This window comes from Equus przewalskii, chromosome 3 (assembly GCF_037783145.1).
Source record: "Equus przewalskii isolate Varuska chromosome 3, EquPr2, whole genome shotgun sequence".
NCBI classification, from domain to species: domain Eukaryota; kingdom Metazoa; phylum Chordata; class Mammalia; order Perissodactyla; family Equidae; genus Equus; species Equus przewalskii.
Genome location: NC_091833.1, coordinates 9,158,669 through 9,183,474, shown reverse-complemented (window position 1 = coordinate 9,183,474; position 24,806 = coordinate 9,158,669). Strand labels below are relative to the sequence as shown.

Below are 24,806 nucleotides of genomic sequence, written 5' to 3'. Positions count from 1 at the left end.
CCTAGCCTTTTCTCTAGCTATTACACACATCAAACCTTTACTGTGTGCCAGGAACTATACTAAGAAGTGTTTTTTATGCATTATCTCAGTTCATTCTCACAACAACCCCATGAAGTAGGTATGATTATTGATTCATTTTAGGGATGAAGAAACTCAGGCTGAGAAGTTTAATGGCCTGTCCAAAGTCAGACAGTCTCTAGCAGCACAGCCTGGATCAGAGGCTCTGGCCCATGACCGAGAGAGAGAGAAAGAGCGTCCAGAAACTGCAACAAGAGGAGATCCAACTGGACCTCAGAGATCCTGGCGAGGCATGAAGCTTCCTCACTGTGTCACAGGCTAAGGGGCAATGAGGGCCTGTCTGTTCTGATACTCAAGACGCTGACCCCATCTCCCTCAGCAAGAGGCTGCTAGACTGGTTGGCCTCCACTCTCCCAAAAGCCCAGTTCCCTCCCAGGTCCTCCCTAGTCCTCCCCTGCCCTTGCTCTCACCTGAGACTCTCTACCTGCCCACAGCTTGCCAGAGCCTCAGGGCAGGAGGGCTCCAGGGGGCAGCCCTCAAAATTCAAGTGGACAGGAGCATCCCTGTGCCCCAGGATGTTGGTCACAGCAGCCAGGTCGGCGTGGGTCAGTGGGAAGTTGTGGAACTGCAGTTGATAGGGGAGACTCTGGGCCACCAGGCCGGCCAGCTCAGACTCCTGTGTCTCGCTCACACAGTGACACAGCTCTACCACCTTCGGCCCCGTGAGCCTGCGGGTGGCCAACTTCCTCAATGCCTGCGCGACCGCAGCCTGCTTGGCACTCACCCACACCTCGTCTCTCTGTGCCAGCTGGCTGAGGAAGTGGCGGCAGGCACAGGATGCCAGGCCCGACAGGAAGGCGGGAAGGTGGTCTGAGAGGCCCAGTCGAGCTTTGGTCCGCAGCACCCAGCGAGAATTCAGGGTGACATGGCGGGCGAGTGCATCTTGGTCCACCTCGGGGCTGGCCATCAGGTGCAGGGCAGCAAAAAACTCCTGCAGGCTGAGGTAGGGGAAAGCATAGCCTGTCTCCTGGCGCCCAGGGCTGATGCAGATGCAGAAGGAGATCAGCAGGCCGTGGGCAGCCCCAAAGGCCAACGTGGCTGGAGGGATGTCTCTGGCAGAGAAGATAACCTTCCCGGTCTCCAGGCCACTCAGGGCCACCTCACAGAGACCCATCAGGGAATTGGCAGGCAGGTACCCACGGGGCCTGATGGCGAGCATCATCTGCACATAGGTCTGAGTCATGGTGGGGAGGAGGGCCGCAGACTGGCCTGGGGAGCTGCCTGGGAGCAGATGGTGGAGGCAGACGCAGGTGACACGGCACAGTGCAGGCACCGCACACAAGCTCCGGAGACGTCTGTTTGCCCGTAACTCTGCCAGGGCGGCCTTCTGCGACGGCAGGTCGCTGAAGAAGCGGCCCACGAACTCCTCCACCCGTGGCCTGTCAAAACCCCACATGTGGACCGTGGCCGCCTCCGTGGGCACGCAGGCGGGCAGCTTCCCTGGACGTGAGGTGGCCATTACCCAGCAGCCGGGCAGGAGGGTCCCACGGCAGAGGTCAGAGAAGAGGGTGAGGGCTGGACCTAGGGCCTCAGGATCTACAGTCTCTCTGCTGGAACAGGGCTGGAGGGCCTCGTCCAGCCCATCAAAGATCAGCAGGACCCCATTAGCATTGTCCTCCAGGTACTCAAAGACGGCGTCAGGGCCCTCCTCGGGGCTCAGGTACAGATCAAAAAGGAGCTGAGGCAGTGTCAGGACACTTGTGATCAGGTTGAGCTGGCGGAATTCAAAAAGGAACAGGGCCTGGAAGCGGTCCAGCTGGCCGTCGGCCCACTTCTGGCAGAGCCAGTGGGCTAGTGTGGTCTTGCCCATGCCCGCCTTCCCCAGAAGCACCCTCACCCTGGGACCCTTGTCAGCCCTGGTGTTGAGGAGGTCCAGGATGCTCACGTCGGTGCCATCTTCTGCCTTGGGGTCCCCCATAAGGGCCCCCTCCTGAGTGCTGAAGGGCGCCGTGGCTCGGCTCCACTGCAGGACTGGGGGGACGTAGGCCTGGGGGAAGACAAGCGGCTGCCCCGGCCCCAGGATCCTGCCGCCGTAGCGCTGCTGGGCAGAACTCCTCAGCAGCTTCAGGTACCTCTTGGCCAACTCTGCAGGGGGCAGGGAGACGGCGTGAGGGCAGAAGGCCTCCCCGCACCCCCATCCCCTCCCCTCAGAGTCGGCTGTTGGGAGCCAGTAGCCTCAGCTGTGTATGTACAGGACGCAGTGGTGGCAAGAGCACACAGGGCCTCTCGTGTCACCCAAATTCCTCGAAAGAGTTGGTTCTACAGCAGCACAGGCTCTGGCAGCCATTTAAACAGAGGATTATGAATGGGGACGTGTGGATCATGGCTTGATTTGTTTCACAACAACTGAACTGGTGTCAAGTTTTCAGTCTGATGGGGGAGGGGAAGGAGGCACCTCCTTTGCAACGTCTCAGTGGAACAACCTCTTGCTGTGATGTCTGAGTGACCTGTGCCCCTCCCCAATGTTTCAGTCCTGCAATGCCCAGGGGTGAGCAACAACCTGCAGGCCCAGGTACTAACCCATCAGAACTGCAGGAGCTGGGCCCCTACAGGCCCAGGCATGGGCTTCTTAATTGCTGGGTCATTGGGAGATGCTGAGTGGCCCAGGGGAAGGACTGGGGCCACTGGGAGCCTACACTGGGGGTACTGGGGTAGTGGCCTATGTTATAGAGACGTGAATCGTCTGACCATCGGTGGATCCTCTGGCTATGCCCACGGGGCTTGGGTTTCCCAGCTGGTGGGAGAGATGGTTGAGAACAAGGGCTTTTCTGAACAACTGGTGGAGAGTGAGAGAAGTTCTGTGTCCTCCACTCCCCCTGGCCCGGCTGGTCCTCAGCAGCTCCCATGTCTCCAAGGGCCCCAAAGGGCTTCTGTCTTGGGTGATTCTCCCTGGTATCCTGCTCACCCCTAAACTGGCCAATGAGGACCCAGGCCTGAAGGCATGCAGGTCACCTCCCTGGGGATCCCTCAACCCTGAGGACATGGGGGTGTCCCAGGAAGAGTCTGGATGATGAAGCCGCAGCCTTCTGGGATGCTTCAAGCTCTTCAGCTGAGCCATCTCTGGAGAGGCCCTCCTGCGGCCTTTGGGGGAGGCTATTCCTTGCTAGACTCAGCCCCTCTTCTGCCCACACAGGACCTCCAATCCTTCTCTCCTGGAAGCTTGCAAGACAAGAGTCACTGGGCCCCTGGAGGCTTGTCAGCAGGGAACAGAGTCCAGGATCTGTGTCCCCGCGCCAAGGCAATCCAATCCCTCTGTTTGGGTCCCGCCTCACCTTGGTACTCACCTAGCTGCTGCTTCCTGGACTGCTTCGGGCGGGGCGAGGACCCACAGCTCTGATGAGGCCGCTTGATACCTGGAAAGAATGAAGGAAAGAGTAAGTGATGAGGTTTGTAGGCCTGGGCTGAGGGGGTACCCAGCATCTTTGGGGAGCTTCATTCCACAAACGAGCTGTAGGCAGACAAGCGTATCCACACCCAGAGGCTGAAGGAAGGCAGGCAGTGGACAAAGGCTGCATCAGTACCAGCTTCTGTTTGCAGAGGGGGTCCTGGGCCCTGGTGAGAGGGCCAGAGGCTCTGGGCTGGGGGATCTCCCAGTCCAGCACGCAGGGTGAAGGGCACACAGCCAGCAGCCTCAGAAACACTTAGTCCCAAGCACTAAATGGCTTGGGAAGGACCCAGCTCTGTGGAGGCCACCACTAGTTGGAAAAGAAGAGTTTCCAACAGGCTTGGCCAGGGCTGTGCCCCACCCCGTGTGCCTGTGTGCTTCATCACTCTGATTTCCCATCTCCCACATTGCCTCACTGCCTCAAATGGCTTCGTGAGTTCTTCAATGGTTGCCTGGATTTTCAAGAGTCATTCTAATGCCTTTCTGAAGATGTTGGGAAAGGAAGAAGGAAAACAAGAAGGAAGGGGAGAGAGAAAGGAGGGGAGGGAGAAAGAAAAGAGGACTTAGGGGAGAAGTTTAAGAAGAAAAGCAGGATGCTCCTACAGCTAGGACAGTGAGCAATCAGAACAGCCCCTGAGCAGGCCCCTTGCCCTGCCAAGTGTCAACTGTTTAGTTGCTGGATTGCAGGGAGACCCAGGGGTCCCAAAGAGGGACTAGAACCAGTTTGAGAGTACTTCAATAATTTAACACGTCGTCTATTAATGAGGGACTGAATCAGGCCTGGTGACAGCCATGTGAGAATTATGCCAGCCTAGTGATAAGGGTCGGAAGGGAGCAGGGACCAGGACAAACAGTTTTGATTGTTGAGGAGCTGGGATTGTGGGGTGGATGTTTCCTGTTAAAGCATGTTGGTGTTAGTGCCATGCACAGCTATAAGCAAAAAGTTCACATTTCTACAGAAATAAAGGTTCTGAACCCACAGCAAACATCATACTCAATGGTGAAAGACTGAAAGCCTTTCCCCTAAGATGAGGAACAAGGCAAGGAAGGCTGTTTTCACCACTTCTATTCAACATAGTACTGGAAGTGCAAGCCAAAGCAATTAGGCAAGAAAAAGAAATGAAAGGCATCCAAATTGGAAAGGAAGAAGTAAAATTATTTCTTTTTGCAGATAATAGGATCTCATATGTAGAAAACCTAAAAACTCTACAAAAAACATTTTAGAACTAATAAATGAATTCTGCAAAGTAGCAGAGTAGAAAGTCACACACAAAAATCATTTGCATTTCCATACACTAACAAAGAACAATATGAAAAGGAATACAAAAACAATTCCATTTACAATAGCATTAGAAAGAATAAAATACACAGGAATTAACCAAAGAGGTGACAGACTTGTACACTGAAAACTACAAAACATTGCTGAAAGAAATTGAAGAAGATATAAATAAATGGAAACACATCCCATGTTTATGGACGAGAAGATTTAATATTATTAAGTTGTCAATATTATATTACCCAAAGCAATCTACAATTTCAATTCAATCCCTATCAAAATCCCAATGACATTTTTTGCAGAAATAGAAAAACCCATCCTAAAATTCATATAGAATCTCAAGGAACCCCAAATAGCTAAAACACTCTTTTTCTTTTTATTGTGGGAATGTTGGTTTATAGCATTATATAAATTTCAGATGTACATCATTATATTTCGATTTCTGTGTAGATTACATCATGTTCACCACTCAAAGACTAATTACCAACCATCACCACACACATGCGCCTAATCACCCCTTTCGCCCTCCTCCCTCGCCCTGCTAAAACACTCTTGAAAAAGAACAAAGCTGCAGAACTCACACTTCCTGATTTCAAAACTTATAACAAACCTACGGTAATCAAAACAGTGTGGTACTGGCATAAAGACAGACATAGAGACCAACGGAAGAAAACAGACAGCCCAGAAATAAACCCTCATATACAGTCAAATGATTTTTGACGAGGGTGTCAAGACCATTCAATAGGGAAAGGACAGTATTCAATGAGTGTTTGGGGAGACCTAGAGAGCCACGTGCAGAAGGATGAAGCTGGACCTTACCTAACACCACACACAAAAATTAATTCAAAATGGATCAAGGACCTAAACGTAAGACCTAAAACAATAAAACTCTTAGAAGCAAACGTAGGATGAAAGCTCATGACATGGGATTTGGCAGTGATTTCTTGGAGATGACACCAAAGGCACAGACAACAAAAGAATAAATAGACAAATTGGACTTCATGAAAGGTAAAACATTTTGTGCATCAAAAGACACTATCCACAGAGTAAAAAGGCAAAGCACAGAATGGGAGAAAATATTTACAAAATATATATCTGATAAATGATTAATATCCAGAATATAGAGAGACTTCTAAAACTCAACAACAAAGAAACAAACAAGCTGATTCAAAGATGGGCAAAGGACTTGAAGAGACCTTTCTCCAAAGAAGACACACAAATGGCCAACACGCACATGAAAAGATGCTCAACATCACTAATCATTAGGGAAGTGCAAATCAAAACCACAGTGAGATACCACCTCACACCCATCAGGATGTCTATACCCAAAACACAGAAAACAAGTGTGGGCGAGGATGTGGAGAAATTGGAACCCTGTACACTGTTGGTCGGAATGTAAAATGCTACGGCTGCTGTAGAAAACAGTATAGAGGTGCCTCAAAAAATTAAAAATTGAACTACCAAGTGACCCTGGATTCTGGGTATATACTCAAAGGAATTGAAAGCAGGTTCTTGAATAGATATTGGTTTACCCATCTTTACATCAGCATCATTCACAACAGCTAAAACATGGAAGCACCCCAAGTGTCCATCGATGGATGAATGGATGAGCAAAACGCGGTACATACATACCACGAATATTATTCAGCTTTAAAAAGAAAGGAAATTCTGACATATGCTACAATATGGATGAACCTTGAGGACATTATGCCAAGTGAAATAAGCCAGTTGCAAAACAGTTCCACTTACCTAAAGTACTTACAGTACTCAAAATCATGGATACAGAGAGTAGAATGGTGGTTACCTGGGGCTGGGGCAGGCAGAAGGGGAGCTATTGTTCAATGGCAGAGTTTCAGTTTTACAAGATAGAAAGAGTTACGGAGGTGGATGGTATGATGGCTGCATAACAATGTGAGTGTATTTGATACTACTGAACACTACACTTAAAAATGTTTGAGATGGCAAATTTTACATTATATGTATTTTACCACAATAAAAGAGGAAAGAAAAAGAAAGAAAGATTCTGAGCAGGTTCACCATTGGTGAGGGGGCCGCCATTTGATCTGCGACCCCTCCCAGCCCATCGGAAGATGAGTCAGCAGCTCGCTGGGTGTGGAGAGCAGTCTGTGGGGGAGGCTCAGGCCAGAGGTCTGGGTCTGTGGGGCTGGAACATGAGGCCCTGAGGCTTGGGCACAGGGACATGAGAACAGGCTTCATTGAGGGAAACCAGACAGGGGATTCTGGCAGTGGCCAAGGGCTGACAACTTCAGACTCTCCAGGTTAGACCCCTGGGAACAGGTGTGGGGACAGACCAAAGCCTTGAGGGGCACAGCAGGGGAGGAGATGACACTGCGAGCCATGGGGAGAGCAGGGGACATGTGCAAATGGGGCGGTGGACGAGGAGGATGGTTTATGGCAAACAGCTGTGATGAGCCACCATGAGCCTTCTCTGGGTTGGAGGTGGGGCCCCTCCTGTGCCCACCCGGGGCCTCACCGTGCTGGAGCTGAGATTCTGGTCCGCAGTCCTCACCAGCTTCCAGCGGACTGGGAAACCCTGGAAGAGAGGGGAGGATAATAATATACTATGGGGCTGTGGTGCGATGCCCTGGGACCGGCTCTGGCCAGGTGTCTGACTCAGGGCCCATCCCTCAGGATGGGTCCCCAGCAAGTTTATACTCTGTGATCTTTGGAGAGCACAACTGGTGGTGAGCCTTGAAGGCAGCTGTGGGCAGAAATGTGTGTCTATATGCAGGTTTGTGCATGTGCAGGCATGTGTGTGCATGCACATGTGTTCATGCATGTGCACATGCATACACTCATACTGTGAACTTCCTGCCTTTGCTGCACTCTGCCTTGTGGTAGAGATCTTCAGTGAGTTCTCGATTCCTCCCCAGGAACATCATTGCCCCTCAATGTTCTGTGTTGCCCCACGGTGCTGTGTAAATAGAAGATGTCCAAGAAACGCGCACCGAACGGAACAGAGTTCAACCCGCCCGCCCCTCAGGAGAGGTCAGAGGGCTCCCCCTGTGACAGCTTCTGACCACATTGTGAAAAGAAACCTCCTGGGCATTGTGGGCTATTTGGAATTTCTTGGCCAAAAGGAGTCACCTGATTCTTTCTGTCCTTGTATCTTGCCTCTCTGGGCAGCTGGGGTGGGGCAAGGTAGAAGGAAGGGTCCTCCAGGTCCCCAGCTGATTTGCTGGGCTTAGGGAAGTGCTCAGAAGCCTGGAATTTTGTTCCTGGCTTGGCCACATTGTCTCTGTGTCGCTCAGGTGGGTCCCAGCCTTCCCTGGGCCTCCCAGGCTCCATGCAACAAGGGGCTTGCTGGCTTCTTGGCACCTCTCACGCCTGCCCTTACCGTCTCCGTGGCCCCACGTGCTCAGCAGCGGCACCTCCAGCTCGAGCGGCACCTCCAGCTCCATGCACACGCAGTGGATGAACGTCTGCCAGGGGGCCGGGCCCTGGGCGTACAGTTCCCTGAGCTGTTGGATGATCCTCTGCGAGGGGTCCAGGGCCTCGCTCCTGGAGCCCAGGTCCATGTTGGGGAGGAAGAACTTCACCTTGGCGTTCATCCATTCTGGGGCTTGGCTGAGCAGCCTCACGAGCCAGCTCCACAGGCTCTTGGTGCCCAGCTGGAGGCTATCGGGGTCCATGAGGAGCTTGCCCTGCAGGGACAGGGTAGACAGGTGAGTTGAGCGGCACGTGAGCTGGGGGCCAGGTGAGCTGGGAGGCAGGTGAGCAGGGGGACAAGTCAGCTGGGGGGAAGCCTAGGGGGGCAGTCAAGAACTACTCCCCACATTTGAGGGGCAGAAAACAGGCAGACAAGTGGCCTCTCGGGGGAGTCTCAATACTTCTTCCCCGGAGGTCAGCCTGCTTCTTCTGCACCCCCTCCCTTACCTGCGCCTGTGTCCTGGCTCTGGAACAGTCTGGTTCATTCCCTGTGGATGGTCCCCTGAGGATGTTTTGTTCTTTGTTTCCCTGGATCCATTTTGCTGTTCTCTATCTGAGCTAAGCTCACAGCAGAGACAACTAGTGCCCCAAAATTCGTTCCCCCGTTCTCCCCTAGTACTAGCACCCCTGAATATTCCCTAGTCATCTGGAATAGACTGTATTTCCCAGCCTCCCTTGCAGTTAGAGGTAGCCATGTAATTGTTTTGGCCAATGGGAAGTACGTAGAAGTACTGTATAGCTTTCTTTGCTTCTTCTTGTTGGCTGGAATGCCTACGTGATGACTGAACCTTGGGCAGCCATATTGGATCGTGAGGTGGAAGCCAGTGCTGAGGAAGGTGGAGGGTAAGGCTGTCCATCTGCCTCGGACTCTCTGACTTTGAACTTCTACTCTATGGCAGGGAAATACATTTCTATTCTGTTTAAAGCATGTTGTTTAGTGCTTTCTGCTACTCACAGTGGAATCTAATCCTAGCTAATACAAACCATCTCTCTCTTTCTAAGCAAATTCCTCCCTTCTAAACTGGAACTCTCAAACAACCTGCTGGTTGGGCAAGGGACACTTACATAGCAAAAGCCTAAAAAACATGCAGTCTCTGATTCAGCAATTCCATTTCTAGCACTCTAGCCTTAGGAAACAATCATGGATGTACAGCTTTTTAATTACAAAGCTGTTCACTGCAAGATTATTTACAATAGACAAAAATTGGAAGCAACCTAGATATCCAGCAATTGGGGATCAGTTAACTAATTGTTGGTCCACCCTGCAGTGGAAAATGCGATAACATTTCCAAATGTACTTTCTGGCACTATTTCCTTAAGAATGGCAGCAAACACTTAGAAAGCACTTTCTATATGTTGGGCACTGTTCTAAGTGCTTTGTGTGCCTCACGTAATCCTCACAACTCCAGAGACCCTGCCTCCAACTCTGAAAAGGATGGCAGGGCCACCCAGGAGCCAGCCTTACCAACTCCCAGAGCCGGGGCACAGGACTCTGTGTGCGGGGTTCAGATGCCAGCTCCTCCCTTGACCCCCAGCAGACGCCTACTGCGCATGTGTCCCCATCCCCTCTGGTCACACCTCTGCAACCGGACTAAAAGCAATAGCTCCGTGCTCAGGCAGAGCTTGAGAATTCATGAAGCATGCGCACACCCATGGGGGAGGCAGGGATCACATCCCCACTGCACAGGTGGAAAGACTAAGGCCGGGGAAGGGTGAAGGATGTACCCAAGGTCAGACTGCGAGTCCGTGGCAGAGCCAGGCTCAGAACTGAGATTTCTTGCCTCCTTGGAGGCAGGAATTTACTAACGTAATTTCCAAGGCCTTGGGAGCCTAGATGGCACCAAACAAGGCTAAGTTCCTGGATTTTGTGTGATCTTGGCAAGTGGATGTGGCCATGCCCCAGGACACAGCTTCTTTACCCAGCTATAGGGTGCAACGTCCATGCCGCCCATAAGGAAATGATCTAGGGCAGCAAGATGCCAGGTGGAGGTGAGAAGTGCCTGGATGGCGTGATTTCTGGGGAAGTTCTTATCCTCAGCTTTCTCCTCCAGCCGGTCTGACACAATGCCTTTGCTCCCACCATTAGTGCTCTACCCTCTTGGAGTAAGACATCAAGCTCTTTAAGGGTAAGCACCCCTGGGAGAAAGAGCACATTACATCAACCTGATCACTGAGGCTTCTGTAGCAAACAGCCTCGGAGACGGAGGATTACAGTAGCGAGATCCTCGGCCCCAGAGTGAGGAGTCGAGCGCTCTCGCCCCAGCTCTGCAATAACTCTTTGTCTGAGCATCTGGGCTGCTCACAGATACATCCTTCTGCTCCTTCCAGGCCCTTGGTAGGACCGAACTTCCCCGCCCCTTGAAATCAGACATGGCCATGAAACTTGCTGTGGCCAATGAAATGTGCTAAACAATGACACGTGTCCCATCTGTGCGGAAGTTTTCAGAGCCTGTGTGCGGTTCAGCACGCTCTCTCTGTTCCTCGACCACGGCAGTATTCCAGATCTTGGCTGCTCCCTTAGCCTGGGTCCGGGAAAGAGGATAATGTGGAACAGAGGCCCCAGTCAATTCACAATAGACAAGAAGTCGGAGCAGGAAACGGGCTTTCGTTGCTGTAACCCGAGGACTTTGAAGGTTGTTTGTTACTGCAATACAAACTAGCCTATCCTAGCCGAAACACCCATAGAATGACCTTGAGCAAGTCTCTTCCGTCTCTGGGCCCTGGTCACACCATCTATGAAACGGGTAGATCAGATGCTGTCTCGGGCCCTGGTTGATTTGCTGAATGGTGGCCAAGGGTAGCTTGCCGTTTTGGGGGCAGCCCAGTGAGGTCAGTCCGGGTAGGGGCAGGTCGTGGTAGGGAGCAGGAGGAGAGTGGAGGAGTGGACGGGAGGGGAGAGAGGAGGAAAGGGGAAAGGTCACCTACTTGGCCTCCTGGTTCATCATAGGTGTTCTAGTGCGTCTGCGGAGAGGGTCTCATGGGTGCCTCGGCCAAGCCCCACGGCCTGAGCTGGATTTGCAGGTTGTTTCCAGTGGGGAGGCCCCTAAGGAGAAAGGAGACAGGCGCTCTCCCCACCATCCCAAATTCCAAGAGGAATGCTGTAAAAAAGGCACAGCCCGAACCCTCCTCCAGAGACCCCCTCGGAGGACACTTGGCGCAGGAACAGTCCCCTTGCCTTCGTGCGCAGATCCTTCCCAGACCACAGCTCCTTTTGTCTCTAGACTTTGCACAGCCCAGTCCTCCCCAGTGTCACCTCCTGCCACATCGGGCCCAGAGGATGCCCCTCTCCCTTCTCCAACTCGGACATTCACCTTACAGTGACTTGTGGCATCAGAGTGTGCCCTTCAAATCCAGCAGATTCATGACAGCTGATTTATTTTGATGAACATGGAATAGTCCTCATGGCAGATGCCAACTTCCTTTCCCAATAAAACTCCAAAAGGGTTAGGATTTGTCATCTTCTTTCTTCTTCTTCTTCTTCTTCTTTTTTTTTTTTGCTGAGGAAGATTAGCCCTGAGCTAACATCTGTGCCAGTCTTCCTCCACTTTATATGTGGGTCACCACCACAGTGTGGCTGACGAGTGGTGTAGGTCCACACCCGGGATCCAAAAGCATGAACCCAGGCCACCAAAGTGGAGCGTGCCAAACTTAACCACTGCACCACAGGCTGGCCTCCCATCTTCTTTCTTATTACACTAGGAAGTGTTTTTTAAACAATTGAGAGTAAATATTCTTCTTAATGAGAAAACCCAGAGGCTTTGATTGCTGCCTTGCCAAGAACTCAATAAAATGATGCCCTAGCACCAATGCCTATGTAATGCAACTTTTGACAGCTTGGCTAACAATGTGAAACGGACAAGAAAAAACACGGCTAAAAGCCACATGGAAGAAAGACAGAAAGCCAAAAGATCAGTGTGTGCACTGACGGTGTATCTACGAAGTGTAAGGACTGTACCTACAAAGTTCCAGGACCTTAGATAAATCCGCACAAATAGGCACATTCTAACAGAACAGAGGCGAGCGCTGTAGTTCGAAATAGGAAAAGAAAAAAGACACTGGAAACTAATACAATGCTATATGTCAATTATATCTCAATTAAAAAATTTTTTAATTAAAAAAAGGAAAAGGAAAAATAGATCGTGTTGAAGAGGTACTGGGGTACTAATAATATCTTTTGAAACAAAACTGTCAATTCTCACAGAAGAAATGAAGAGAGGCAGGAGTGAACCGAGACGAAGCGTTGCTATGGACTGAATGTTTGCGTGCCCCCACATTCGAATGTTGAAGCTCAAATCCCCAGTGGGATGGTATTTGGAGGGGGGGCCTTTGGGAGGTCATTAGGTCAGGGGGATGGCTCGCAGTGAGGTTAGTGTCTTTTAAGAAGAGGCAGGAGAGATCTTGCTTCCTCTGTCTGCTCACCGCCATGTGGGGAAGGCGGCCGTCTGCAAGTCAGGAGGAGCCCTCACCAGGCGCCATGTCTGCTGGCACCTTGATCTTGGACTTCCCAGCGCCCAGAACTGTGAGAAGGAAATGCATGTTGAGTGAGCCACACAGTCTATGTCACCCGGTTATAGCAGCCCAAATGGACTCCGACAGACCTGCTGGTGACCACGGAAAGGACAGGAAAAAACCCTTCCGGTTAATATGTAGATTGAAGGCAATGCCACTTAAATTGTAGCAGAGAACTTGATAAAATTATACATCATTTAGACAAAAAAGGGCAGAAACGACAAGTGTTTGCACGCTTTAGGTATTTCATAATAAACATTGTAAGTTAGAATTAGATAACAAGAAAAAAAATGAAGACAATTAGATCAAAGCCTATTTGCTGGGAGAGGCAGGCAATAACGGAGAGACTTCCCAACATAACAAAGCATATTATAAAGTGACTGTCATTAAAGCTGGATTAAAAATAGAAAATTTGATCCAAGGAATGGAATAGAGTTCAAATTAGCTTCACACTCACTTAAAACTCACCATTCAATATTCAATGGTCTTAAGAGAAAAAGTAGTATTAAATATATAGTAGTGTATATATTATTATATATAATACATAGTATTAAAACACACAGTAATCCAAGTATTTTAAACTTACAGAATTTTTATTTTTGCTAGGAGACATTTGCCTTGAGCTACCATCTGTTGCCAATCTTCCTCTCTCTTTTTTTTTCCTCCCCAAAGCCCCAGCACACAGTTGTAGATTCCAGTTGTAAGTCCTTCCAGTTCTCCTACTGAGCTGTTGCCACAGCATGGCTATTGATAGACACCGGGAACCAAACCTGGGCTGCCGAAGTGGCGTATGCCAAACTTTAACCACTAGGCCATCAGGGCTGGCTCAAGAATTATTATTATTATTACTTTTGTGTGAGGAAGATTGGCCCTGAGCTAACATCTGTTGCCGATCTTCCTCTTTTTGCTTGAAGAAGATTGTGGCTGAGCTAACATCTGTGACCATCTTCCTCCACTTTATGCGGGATGCCACCACAGCGTGGCTTGAGGAGCGGTGCTAGGTCCATACCTGGCACCTGAACTGTGAACCCTGGGCAGCCGAAGCAGAGCACGTGAACTTAACCACTACACCACCGGGCCGGCTGCAAGAATTATTTTTTAACTAAGTAATTAAATTAAAATGTTCTGTATGGACAGATTTAAACCACAACCAGATACCATTTCACACCCACATAGAACGGCTACAATGAAAGAGAAGACAATCCTAGTGTTGATGAGGATGTGGAGAAATGGGAACCCTTACACACTGCTGGCGGGGACGTAAAATGGTATAGCCACTTTGGAAAACCATTTGGCAGTTCCTTAAAACGTTAAACATAGAGGGACCATAAAATCCAGCAGTTCCACTCCCAGGTCTATACTCAAGAGAAATGAAACCATATACCCACACTGAAAACTCATCCACAAGGGTCCATTATCCATAATAGCCAAAGGGTGAAAACAACCCAAATGTCAAAAAACTCATGGAGGGATAAACAAAATATGATACATCTATACAGTTGAGTATTATTTGGCAATAAAAAGTAACAAAGTAGTGATACATGTTACACATGGATGAACCACAAAAACATTATGCCAAGTGATAAAGACTCCCGATGAAGTATCCTATTCAGTAAATCCAGATTTAACGAGCTCGGGCACGTGTATGTTTCAAACGTGTGTGCACGCGTGTGTGTGTTTCCATACCTCAAGACCCGCTCTAAGGCTACACAAGAGACTGGTGACAGGATTGTGTCTGGGGAGGGGACCTGGGGCACGCAGGCAAAGGAGAGCCCTTACGCTGTACTCTTTTGGGCCACTTTGTACCATTCGAACTTTTTTAACGGGTGCATTTTAATGTGAAAAAAACCCATAAAAACATTTGCAGTAAAAACTAGACTAGACATTTCTGCAATGTGTAGAAAGAGAAATACGTGAGGAGAGAGTAAGCACAAGAAATGATCTGCGATGGCTCACAGAAATGGAAGTTCCCTACGTCATGGAAAATAATAAAACTTAAACAGAAATAGGAAGGTAATAAATGAGGATAAATATTTGTATTAAGTATGACAGACGGAGGCTGAAGATCCAAAGTGAAAAGTTATTCATACTTATGGAGGAAATATTTTAGTTTAACATTTTTTGTGTGTTATAGGTCCAAAACTACATTTTCACTGGAAAAGTGGTTGCAAAAGCTGAACAGATGATGCAATGAATATTTGCAAAATGCCAGTGCCTTTCGGCCTCATCTATTTTAATCCTCACAACTACTCCTCTTGGCTGCCTCGTATGAATCGAAAGATTTCCGAGTCCAAAACTGAGCTCCTCACCTTCCCTCCCAAGCTGCCTGCTTCCGCCACCACCTTCGCCACTTCGGCGAAGGGTCGCCTCACGCTTCCTCTAACTCAGGCCAGCGATGGCGTCATCCTTCCAAGCATGTTGCAGAATCTCCCTTCCTCCAGCACTGCTGCCTGGACCTGGTACCATCCTTTCTCACCTGGATCCCTGCACCAGGAGTCCTGCTCCCCTCTTCTGCTCTCCCCGATGTCCTCCAGAGCACCAGACGGCCCACATCACATGCCCACATCACATGCCTTTGTGGCCCAGAACCTTCCCGCCTCACCCAGAGAGGAAGCCAGAATCCTTCTCAACACTATCAAGTTGTTTGAACAGTTCATAAAAAATCAAACTTGACAACTTAAAAATTTCCCTCATTGTGTTAATTGTTTTCCACTTATTTTAAAATTAACTTTTGGCCATTTATGTTTTTTTGAGACAACTGCTCTTTTTGTCAAGAATGTTCCAGCTTAGTATAGCCCACAGTTGTATATAATATTTTCTTGCATATAATATTTTAAATCTCCTCACATCTTTACATTTAAATTAGTTTATTTTACTTTGTCTTTTTCTCCTTATTAGATTTGCCAGCAGTTGGTACCTCTTGTTTAAAAACAAACTTTGATTTTCTTTTATCGATTCTGCAGCATTTTCCCTTTCCTAGTTTTATAATTTTTGTTTTTATCTTCTTATTTCTTTTCCCCGATTTACGGAGACTGTTACTCTTTAAATTTTTGAGTCAGTTTATTGCTTAGGTCATTTCTAGTCTTTTCCTTTTAAAAAAAATAAAACACTTTTGTTTCACTTTTGGCTGATTTCCACAAATTCACATGAAGTTTTACATCAAATTTACATTAGATTACTAGTAAATTATAATTTTGAACTGAGTCATTTAATAGAAAGGTAAATTATTTTTTAAAACTTTGCCATTAATTTTTCATTTCACTGTACTGTACAAAGAATAAGTCCTGTGAAATTTCTGCTTTGGGGAATATGTTGAGATTTCCCTTTTGTGCTTGGTATATGACAAATTTTAAAATATTCCATGACATTTAAAAAGATATTCTTTTTCAATAAAGATGGATTTTTATCTCACAAATTATGCCAGAATAAAGTCTAGGTGGGCCAAAATTTAAATGTAAAAAGTTAAACCATGAAAGTTCTAGAAGATGATAGATGATCAATTTACAATTCATGAAGCTGTACGTTTAGTTTTTTTGCATTTTTTTCTGTGTTATATTTCAAAACAAAAAAAGTTAAAAATTTTTAAATGCTAGAAGAAAACATAGGAAAAGTTTTCTTAAAAAAATAATTTCTGGGGCCAGCCCAGTGATGCAGCAGCTAAGTTCACACACTCCGCTTCGGCAGCCTGGGGTTCACTGGTTTGGATCCCGCGTGTGGACCTACACCTCGCTTATCAAGCCAAGCTGTGGCAGGAGTCCCACATAAAATAGAGGGAGATGGGCATGGATGTTAGCTCAGGACCAGTCTTCCTCAGCAAAAAGAGGAGGATTGGCAGCAGATGTTAGCTCAGGGCTAATCTTCTTCCAAAAACAAATCAAAAAAATAATAATTTCAGAGTAGAGAAGGCCTAGCTAAGTATGACACACAATCCAAAAATCATAAAAGAAAAACTGGATGAAACTGACCAGATACAAGTCAGAATTTTTGTATTCCAAAGAATACAGCAAAAAAAGGTGAAAAGATGAATGATAAAGTAGAAAAATATCTGCTGGTTACATCACAAAGCCATAAATGTCTTTAACATATCAAGAATTACTACAAATCAATAAGAAAAAGAACTACGACCTGACAGAAAAGTGGGCAAGGAACATCAACAGTTTACAGAAAAGGAAATACAAACGGCTCTTAAAGATGTGAAAAGATGTTCAACCTCCCACGAAATGGAAGAAATATGCATCAAAGCTAAAACAGATGTCCATCAGCCCCCCCTTATCCTCGGGGGGTGTATTCTAAGACCCCCCAGTAGACGCCTGAAACCGCGGATGGCGTGCAGCTCTATATACACTCCGCTGTTTCCTATACACACGTAGTTGAGGAGCGACAGCGAAACTAGGACCAGTTTCTTTTTTCTTCTTCACAATGTCACAGATAGAAGATTCATTCCTACCATAGATCTTAGCAACCTCAAAATGCGATTTTCTTTCCTTCTTTATTAAGTTGAAAACTCCCACTTTTTCACTTAAAGGACGAACTTTACAGATGATCTGGTAACCGAGAGGCCTACTAAGTGACCAGTGGGGAGCAGATACATTGCAGATGCGTTGGACAAAGGGATGATTCACGGCCCAGGCGGGATGGAGCGGGACGCTGGGACGTTTTATCACACACTCAGAAGGCTGTGCAATTTAAAACCTATGAATTATTTATTTCTGGAATTTTCTGTTTGATATTTTCGGACCGAGGTTGACTGTGAGGAACTGAAACCGCAGAAAGCAAAAGCAAAGATAAGAAGGGATGACTGTCCTGTTTTCCAGCTCTTGGATCGACAAAGCTATTACACAGTAGGCAAGGGCGTGAACTTACAGGCATTTTGACTTCTTGCTAATGGGAGTGTAAGCCGATACAATCTTTATTTACCAAAATTGCAAACGCCACATAGTCACACCCAGCGATTCCACACCAAGATATTTAGCCTACAGATATATGCATAATGTGCACAATAACAGATGTTCAGGGATATTTAATATGGCCTTATGTATAATAGTAAAAGATTGAAAAAACCTAACTTCTCATTGAAGAGGACCTGGCTAAATAATGACACATCTATGAGACGGAATCCTACACAACCACTAAAAAGAAAGAGGCAGAACCATGTGGATGATATGGAACAGTGCCCAAGATGCACTAAGCCTTAAAACAGAGCAAAGGCAGAACAGGATATAGAGTATGCTGCATTTGTGTCAAGAAAAAATGTGTGTGTATATTTCTAAGTATGTGAATATTTCTGGGAACAAATCTCACAATAGTAATTGTCCCCAGGGAGGGGACCCTTTAGAATTTTGTACCATATGCATATATTATCGAGTTAAAATTAATTAAAAAAATTAAATATATCTATTACTTCCACTATACTGGTTGTCATTCAAATCTTTATTTGGAGTCTCCGTCAAAGAATGGAACAGAATATTCTCAGTCCCTGTGCTTCCATCAGTTTCTCCATGCACGGCTGGCAGGTTTGGATTTACACATAAATTTCGAGGTTCATGTTACCCAAATGCGTAAAGTTTTATTGTTGTTCTACAGAAAGCAAGGTAGTGGAGCACCTTGTCTGAAGTGTACCCCTAAAAATCACCAAGGCACCCCTGGGACAAGGCCACCAAACCTGGGGCCCAGAGAGAGAGACAGGGAGGTGCCCCGGCTCGTGAAGTCAGACAGAGTCAGCACCCAAAGGGAATCCAGGCCTGCAGATCTGTGGTCCAGCGCTCCCGCCCCTCCAGGTCCAGACAGCGAGAGGGAAGAGGGCAGGGGGCGCGCCTGGAGGCCTGTCGGGGTGCCGGCCTCCCTGAGGGGTGTGCACCGGGGGTTCACACGGCCCCGGCTTCAATTTTACGCAGGTGACCCCTTCCCCAGCCTTCATCACTGTGCTCTTGGGGAGTCTTTCCTGCCATCCTGGAGGTGCTACTGGCGTAGAGGTTAAAGGAGGGAGTGGAGGAATCAACCCAGGGCCCCCCCTGCAGCCCCAAGGCCCTCGCCGTCCCCTTTGCCTGGAGAGCCCGCCCACCTCCAGTCCCGACACGCACACACGCACACCCCTCCGGCCAGAGTCATCTCTAAACCTCGGCTCTGGTCTCATTTCTGTCTAAACCTCCACCAGCCCCACCACGGCCCAGACAAAAGTCACTCCATGCTCACATGACTTTCACAAAGCAGATGTGCATATGTCAGGAAGGCTCAAAGGACGAAGGCACAAAGGCTCCTTCACCATCTGGTTCCCGGCCACCTCCCAGCCCTCTCACACACGTGCTGCCCTGCCCGTGGCGACACTGCTCGCAGCCCCGCCTTGCCATCCTCTTTCACAACTCCCTGCCATGCACATACGCCTTCCTCTGCTTCAGACGCCCTTCCCTTTTTTCCCACCTTGCAAACTCCTCTTTCTCCTTCTGGACCGAGCTGGCCTCTCGCTCCCTCCTTGGGGAGGTCTTCCGGGCTGCCCTCCCAGACCAAGTCGAGCCCCGCCACTGGGCTTCACTCCCTAACCTTCTCTACTTCCTTCTCCGTGGCAGGTCTTGCCACCCTGCCCTGTCATTTCTTCTCGGCCTGCCAGCTCCCCTCAGCAGGCTGGGGACACCTTGGGGGCTGGGGCCGCGCCTGATTCTGATTAAGAGTGATCACCTTCGGTCCCAGGGCCCTGGATGGGAGCCTCTGCGCAGCCCCAGCCGTGTGACTTTGGTCAGATTACCTAGTCTCTTGGTACCTCAGGGTCCCCATCTGTAAAATAGGGATGTTCTAGTTCCGGCTTCTAGAAGCGGCGCCCAAGACAGAGGCATCTGTAAAAGTTATTATTGGGGGAGGTAAGGGGAGTAGGATAGGGGGGAGGAAGAAGCTGAGTAAAGATGTGGTTTCAGGAGCAGATGAGCCTCAGTCTGATGCATGGGGAGCCCTAGAGGGTGAGTAATACCAGAGTCTGTCCTGCCCTTAACAGGCAGGGGGCTGGGGTGTCACACCCCGACATGGGCTGTGAACCACTCCCATCAGGCAGGGGAGGGAGGCATTCCTGCGGGGCAGCATGAGGACATTATCAGCCGACCCACCCCACGTCGTTGGAGAGGGGTGGGCACACCGGCCTATTAGGGGCCTCGAGCAGAGGTGAGAGGGAGCGCCGACAGTGTCTGCTGTGGGGGCAATAATAATGTCTACCTGGCTGGGAGACAAAGCAGGTAAAATCCCCGACATGGCATCTGGCGGAGAAGAGGCTCAGGACATGTCAGCGAACACTACCAGTAACGTCATTGTCATCGCTGCTTCCTCGGCCGCCCAGCCCCCAGCACTGGGTATAAGGAAGGAGGGGAGGGAGGAGAGGATGCGGTTGGAGTCACAGACCTCTGGCTGCAGCTCCTTTTCCTCCTTCCCTCTTCCTGACTCTCGAGGCTTGGATTAAGGGGGAGCCCCCACAAGGCCGCGAGGTAGGAAAATCAGGTGCTGACAGGTCCCCGGCGCTCGTGAGCACCTGTTCCTTATCTCTACAAGGGGGCACCACCTGCCTTACCTGGCCCCGGGGCTGGCTGGGAGGGGCAGGCCAAGGGGCAGGGCCTGTGGGAGGCTGGAAGCCCTGTCTCCATGATGCTGGGGGACCACGGGGTCCTGCCCTTGGGCTCCTGGGCTCCAGGACAGGAAAAAAGAGGGCAGAAGAGGGCGACTGAGGACAGGCCGTGGGAAGGGAGGGAGAGAAATAGGAAGGCTGCGAGTGCTAATGTCAGGGTGAGAAAGGATGTGTTCAGAGGGGTGATAAGAAAGGCATCCCCAGCACGACCGCAACACGGATGGACATTTAGACAGAAATATCCTCACAAAAGGCAGACGGCTGCTGAAGTGAGTTTCTCAGGACCGAGGGGACAGGTCAGGCCTGGGGTCCCGGGAGGACCAGAGGCCACAGAGGCCCTCGAGTCCGCTCATGCCGAGCGCTGCAAGAAGTGACAGCAGAGAACCCAGGCCCTCCGCGTCCCCCTGGGGTGGCTCATCACAGTCTCGGGCTTCCGAGGATGCTGGAATGTGCAAGGGGGACAGAGCCAGAAGAGTCCCGGCTGCGGGGGAAATGCCAGGCCCACTTTATAGATGGGAATACTGAGACCTGAGAGGGGACGGCTTCGCTGGTACTCACAGCAAAGGCCGGGCCAGCCTCACCCAGAGGTCTCTTTCTGGAAGGCGAGGCAGCCCCGCCCCAGAGTCTCCCTCCTTCAGGGGCACCTTCAGCGAGATGTTAGCAGCCATTTCCTCTGTCACCCACAAACGCTGGCCGAGCAGGCAAGAGGGGTCCCTGACATAGAGACGCTTCCATGGGGGGGAAGACAATGATGATGTGGGGAATGACTGTTCCTTTGACAACCACTGTCTTTATTGTCCCTCACAAGGACAGGATCCACAGGGCTCTATCGATGCAGAAACTGAGGCTCCCAGCAGCGAGGAGACCTGCCCAGGCCAAGCTGCCAGGTCCAGCTAGAGGGCTGCAAAGCCCAGAGTTGAGCGAATGTCTCCTCGCTTTGCAGCCCCCCGCGGGGGGCACTTCCAGAGAGAGCCCCACGGCGCAAGGCTGCCCTCCGGGCCTCAGGCCTGGACTTGGGTGGGCCCTGTCCAGCCAGGCCTCTCTCAGCTTGTCACTGGGAACCAGAGAATCTGGGTCCCAGTCCACACCAGTCGGCTTTAAACATCCTCTTTCAGCCATGTTCTTGCTTGAAAGACTTGAACTTTCCACCAAACGAACCCCTAGGATTTCCAGATGCACCCTCCTCTGGGACCAGGGTTCCCACCAGCCAGTCCTGGCCCGGCTCCGACAGCCCCTGGCCAGGTGGTGGCCTTGCCTCTCCCGCTCGGTGCTGGCCACTTGGGCCCAGCACCCACAGGAAGTGGCTGGTGAGGCCTCCAGAGGCCTCTCCCTGGATCTGTCAGGCCAGGGGCTCCCAAACTCGCCTACACATTAGAATCATCTGGGGGTCTTTAAAAACTTCCCAACAGCTGGGGCTGGCTGGGTGGCATAGTGGCTAAGTTGGCACACTCCATTTCAGTGGCCCGGGGTTGGTGGGTTCAGATCCTGGGCGCAGACCGCACCGCTCATCAAGTCATGCTGTGGCAGCATCCCACATACAAAATAGAGGAAGATGGGCAGCAGTGTTAGCTCAGGGCTAATCTTCCTCAGCAAAGGGAGGAAGGTTGGCAAGGGATGTTAGCTCAGCGCCAATCTTCCTCACACACAGACACACAAATCCAACGGGCCACACCCCAGACCAATCACAGCACAACCTCTGTGGGTGGAACGGAGACATCAGAACTTCTGGAAGCTTCCCAGGTGATTCTGATGTGCTGACAAGCTTGGGAACTACTATACTATTGTAGGCCCCGATGACACCCAGCTCTCCGCCCTCAGTGGAGAGAGCCCAGCTCCGTGTTCCTTCACACATGGCACTCTGCTTCTCCAGCAAACCTGAGCCAAGTGGTTCTTGCCCTCTGAAAGGCTGGGGACAGGAAGGCCAGTGAGGTGGCTGTATGTAGACGAGACCCTGAGGGTCTCACTCACCACTTCACCCAAGCAAGAAGTCCGCCTCTGCCCTGGCCCGGTCCTTGGCACCTGTGCCCCAGCTCTGTGGCTCTGCCAAGCCCTGCCACACGGGCCCGCCTCAGCTACCCACACCACACTGGAACCGAAGCCGAGGTCTGGAAATCCCCTGTTTACTTCCAACCAGGCAGCTGACGAGGCTCCCCGAGGAGTCCTGTGCTGCCTTTGGAGTCCGGGGGGACGAAGACGCTCGAGCTAGAAAGGAGAGAAGTTGGATCCTGAGGTTCAGACTCATGGCCGGGAAGTCAGTCTGACTATGTTGAAGGGCAAATGGGCAGTGACTACTAAAAAAGTGCATTCCACTTTGACTCCACGAAACCAACTGCTCAGCGGAAAGCTATACAAAGAGCCACACAGCCCAGGACACAGAGCGCTGGATAAGGAAATCCTGCCGCGGTGTCTGAACAACGCATATACCAATAAAGTCAGTGTAACCACACCGTTGGATTATGGGCATGAAGGCCACGGATTACATGCCGACACGGCTCAATCCTCAACACGTATTACTGAATAAACAAGACACGCTGTATAATAATATGCATAATATAATATCATTTGACTTAAAAATACACATAGACAAAAACTCCATACTGTATTTCTTCCCACAGGTCTATAACAACATGTTTTTATAATTTAGAAGTTAAGAGCATGAATTTTAGAGCCAAGCTGTCTAGGTTCGGGACCAACCTTTCCACCATTTGCAGGCTGTGTGGCATCAGGCAAGTTGTGTGGCCTCTCTGGGCCTCGATGTTCTCATCTGCAGAATGAGAATCATAACAGCCCCTCCCTCAGAGGCTTCAACAAATCAATGCGTGTAAAGTGCTTAAAACAGGGCCTTGCAGTTAGTAAACCCAATATAAGTGTGATTTTTATTTTGCAAAGGCTTAGATAAAGTTCTGGAAGGCAATCCACTGAGCTGGTCGCCTCAAACCTGGGGCCGGGAGCAGAGAGTAATGGAGATTTCAGCCTTATGCATACAGTGTTTAACTTTTTGCAAGGAGGATTTAATTATGTGTTACTTGTGTAGTTTAAAATGCATACTTTTTTAAAGTGAGAGAAGAGGCCAGTGACCAGAAGCTGGGCCCTTTGAAGTTAGAAGGGAAATTCTGCTTCCGGGGTGGGTCACCTGAACCACTTCCTCCTGTGCCAGCTGACAGTACCCAGACACACAAAACAGGGGCAGAAGAAAGCTGGGGGCTGGCGGGGTAGGAGATCGGTGGATTGGAGCCTCGGTTTTGAGCCCCACTGCTCCAAACTGACTTCCTGGGTGACACCAGGCAAGTCCTTGACCTCTCTGAGTCATTGTTCACTTATATGTCAAGCAGTGTTAATGCCAGCCCGTCTCACGGGGGTCTGTGGAGCTAATAAAAGAACCTTTGGGGTCAGGAGGCCTGGATTCAAATTCTGATTTCAATGTTTAGTGCTCTGCCACCTCGGGCAAGTTTCTTAATCTCTCTGGGCCACAGTTTCCTCATCTGAAAATAGGGGTGCTGATTTTGCATCTAGTTCACAGGGTCACTCTGAGGATTAGAGACATTACTATGTATAAAGTGCACAGCACCACGCGGGGACACGCCCAGCCTGCGGGCCACGCTGGTGAGCTCTCCCACAGTGAGTTCTTTGCACAGGCTGGGCATCAGGCTGCAGCATCCCAAATCCTGCATTTCCTCAGTGGATCCTCAATCAACCTCTCCAGGCCATCGTTTCCTCCATCTTACAGATGAAGAAACGGGCTCTGAGAAGTCAAGAAGTAAAGAGTGGATTCAAACCCTGTCCTGAATCCAGAGGGTCTTTCCTAACTGAAGCCCCACACTACCCTCAACACACGCTCTTCCCGAACGAAACAATCATTTCCATGGCTCTTTATTACGTTGCTGCTATAAAACATAATCTGCACTCATTTGAAAAGTTCTAAACGTTGCAGAAACACATAACATGAAGTTTCCCGCCATCTCACTCTGTAGGGATAAGTACATAATTTCTAAGGCTTTCTACCCATGTTTGAGGATATTTTTGCCTTCTCTGAGAATCGGAATATCATTTCCTTAACATTTTTGTAGAAATCGTCTCGCTTTTAACTTTATTTTCTAAAGTACCCTTTGCCATGAACAGAAGTTGACCCTAAAAGAAGCCGCAGAGAAACAGAACCAAGCTGATGCTGCTGACCTGGAGCTGGCTGTGTTACATGCCGGGACTCTGAGCCACGGCCTGGCCTCCCGTTGCTGAAAAGCAGATTAGGGATGTGAGAGGGGCTACAGACATCAGCACCCAGCTGAGACTTTCTCCTTGACTGATCAGGAGGATAAAAGAGAACTGAGAAGAGGCCAAGTTTTCACTTTATGATCCAATTTCAAGCATACCCTGTCCACGCATCTCTTAAAGTCATCTTGTTGTCTCCTACTGGGTAGGTCTCTATGTAGGGAAACATTCGCCTGTCCATTTCAAGAAGGGTTTCTGAGCCCCAGAAAGGCGCAGGACACCTTCAAGAAGTCAGGAGAAAG

General features: G+C 49.6%; 1 protein-coding gene across 4 annotated transcripts in view; it reads right to left on the bottom strand.

Moving 5' to 3' along the window:
* NLRC5 (NLR family CARD domain containing 5) overlaps positions 1 to 24,806 on the bottom strand; it is an 85,754-nt gene that overhangs the window by 48,701 nt on the left and 12,247 nt on the right. For 3 of the 4 annotated variants that reach the window (XR_011538470.1, XM_070613696.1, XM_070613698.1), the window contains exons 2-6: positions 11,115 to 11,232; positions 8,098 to 8,404; positions 7,234 to 7,293; positions 3,363 to 3,431; positions 489 to 2,163 (exon numbers count right to left, since the gene is read on the bottom strand). Coding sequence is in view for 3 of the 4 variants with exons in the window: in XM_070613696.1 (XP_070469797.1) it covers positions 489 to 2,163; positions 3,363 to 3,431; positions 7,234 to 7,293; positions 8,098 to 8,392 (2,099 nt within the window). In the remaining variant the exon portion in view is untranslated. The remainder of the gene's footprint in view (positions 1 to 488; positions 2,164 to 3,362; positions 3,432 to 7,233; positions 7,294 to 8,097; positions 8,405 to 11,114; positions 11,233 to 24,806) is intronic. The other variant, XM_070613697.1, reaches the window with a different exon arrangement.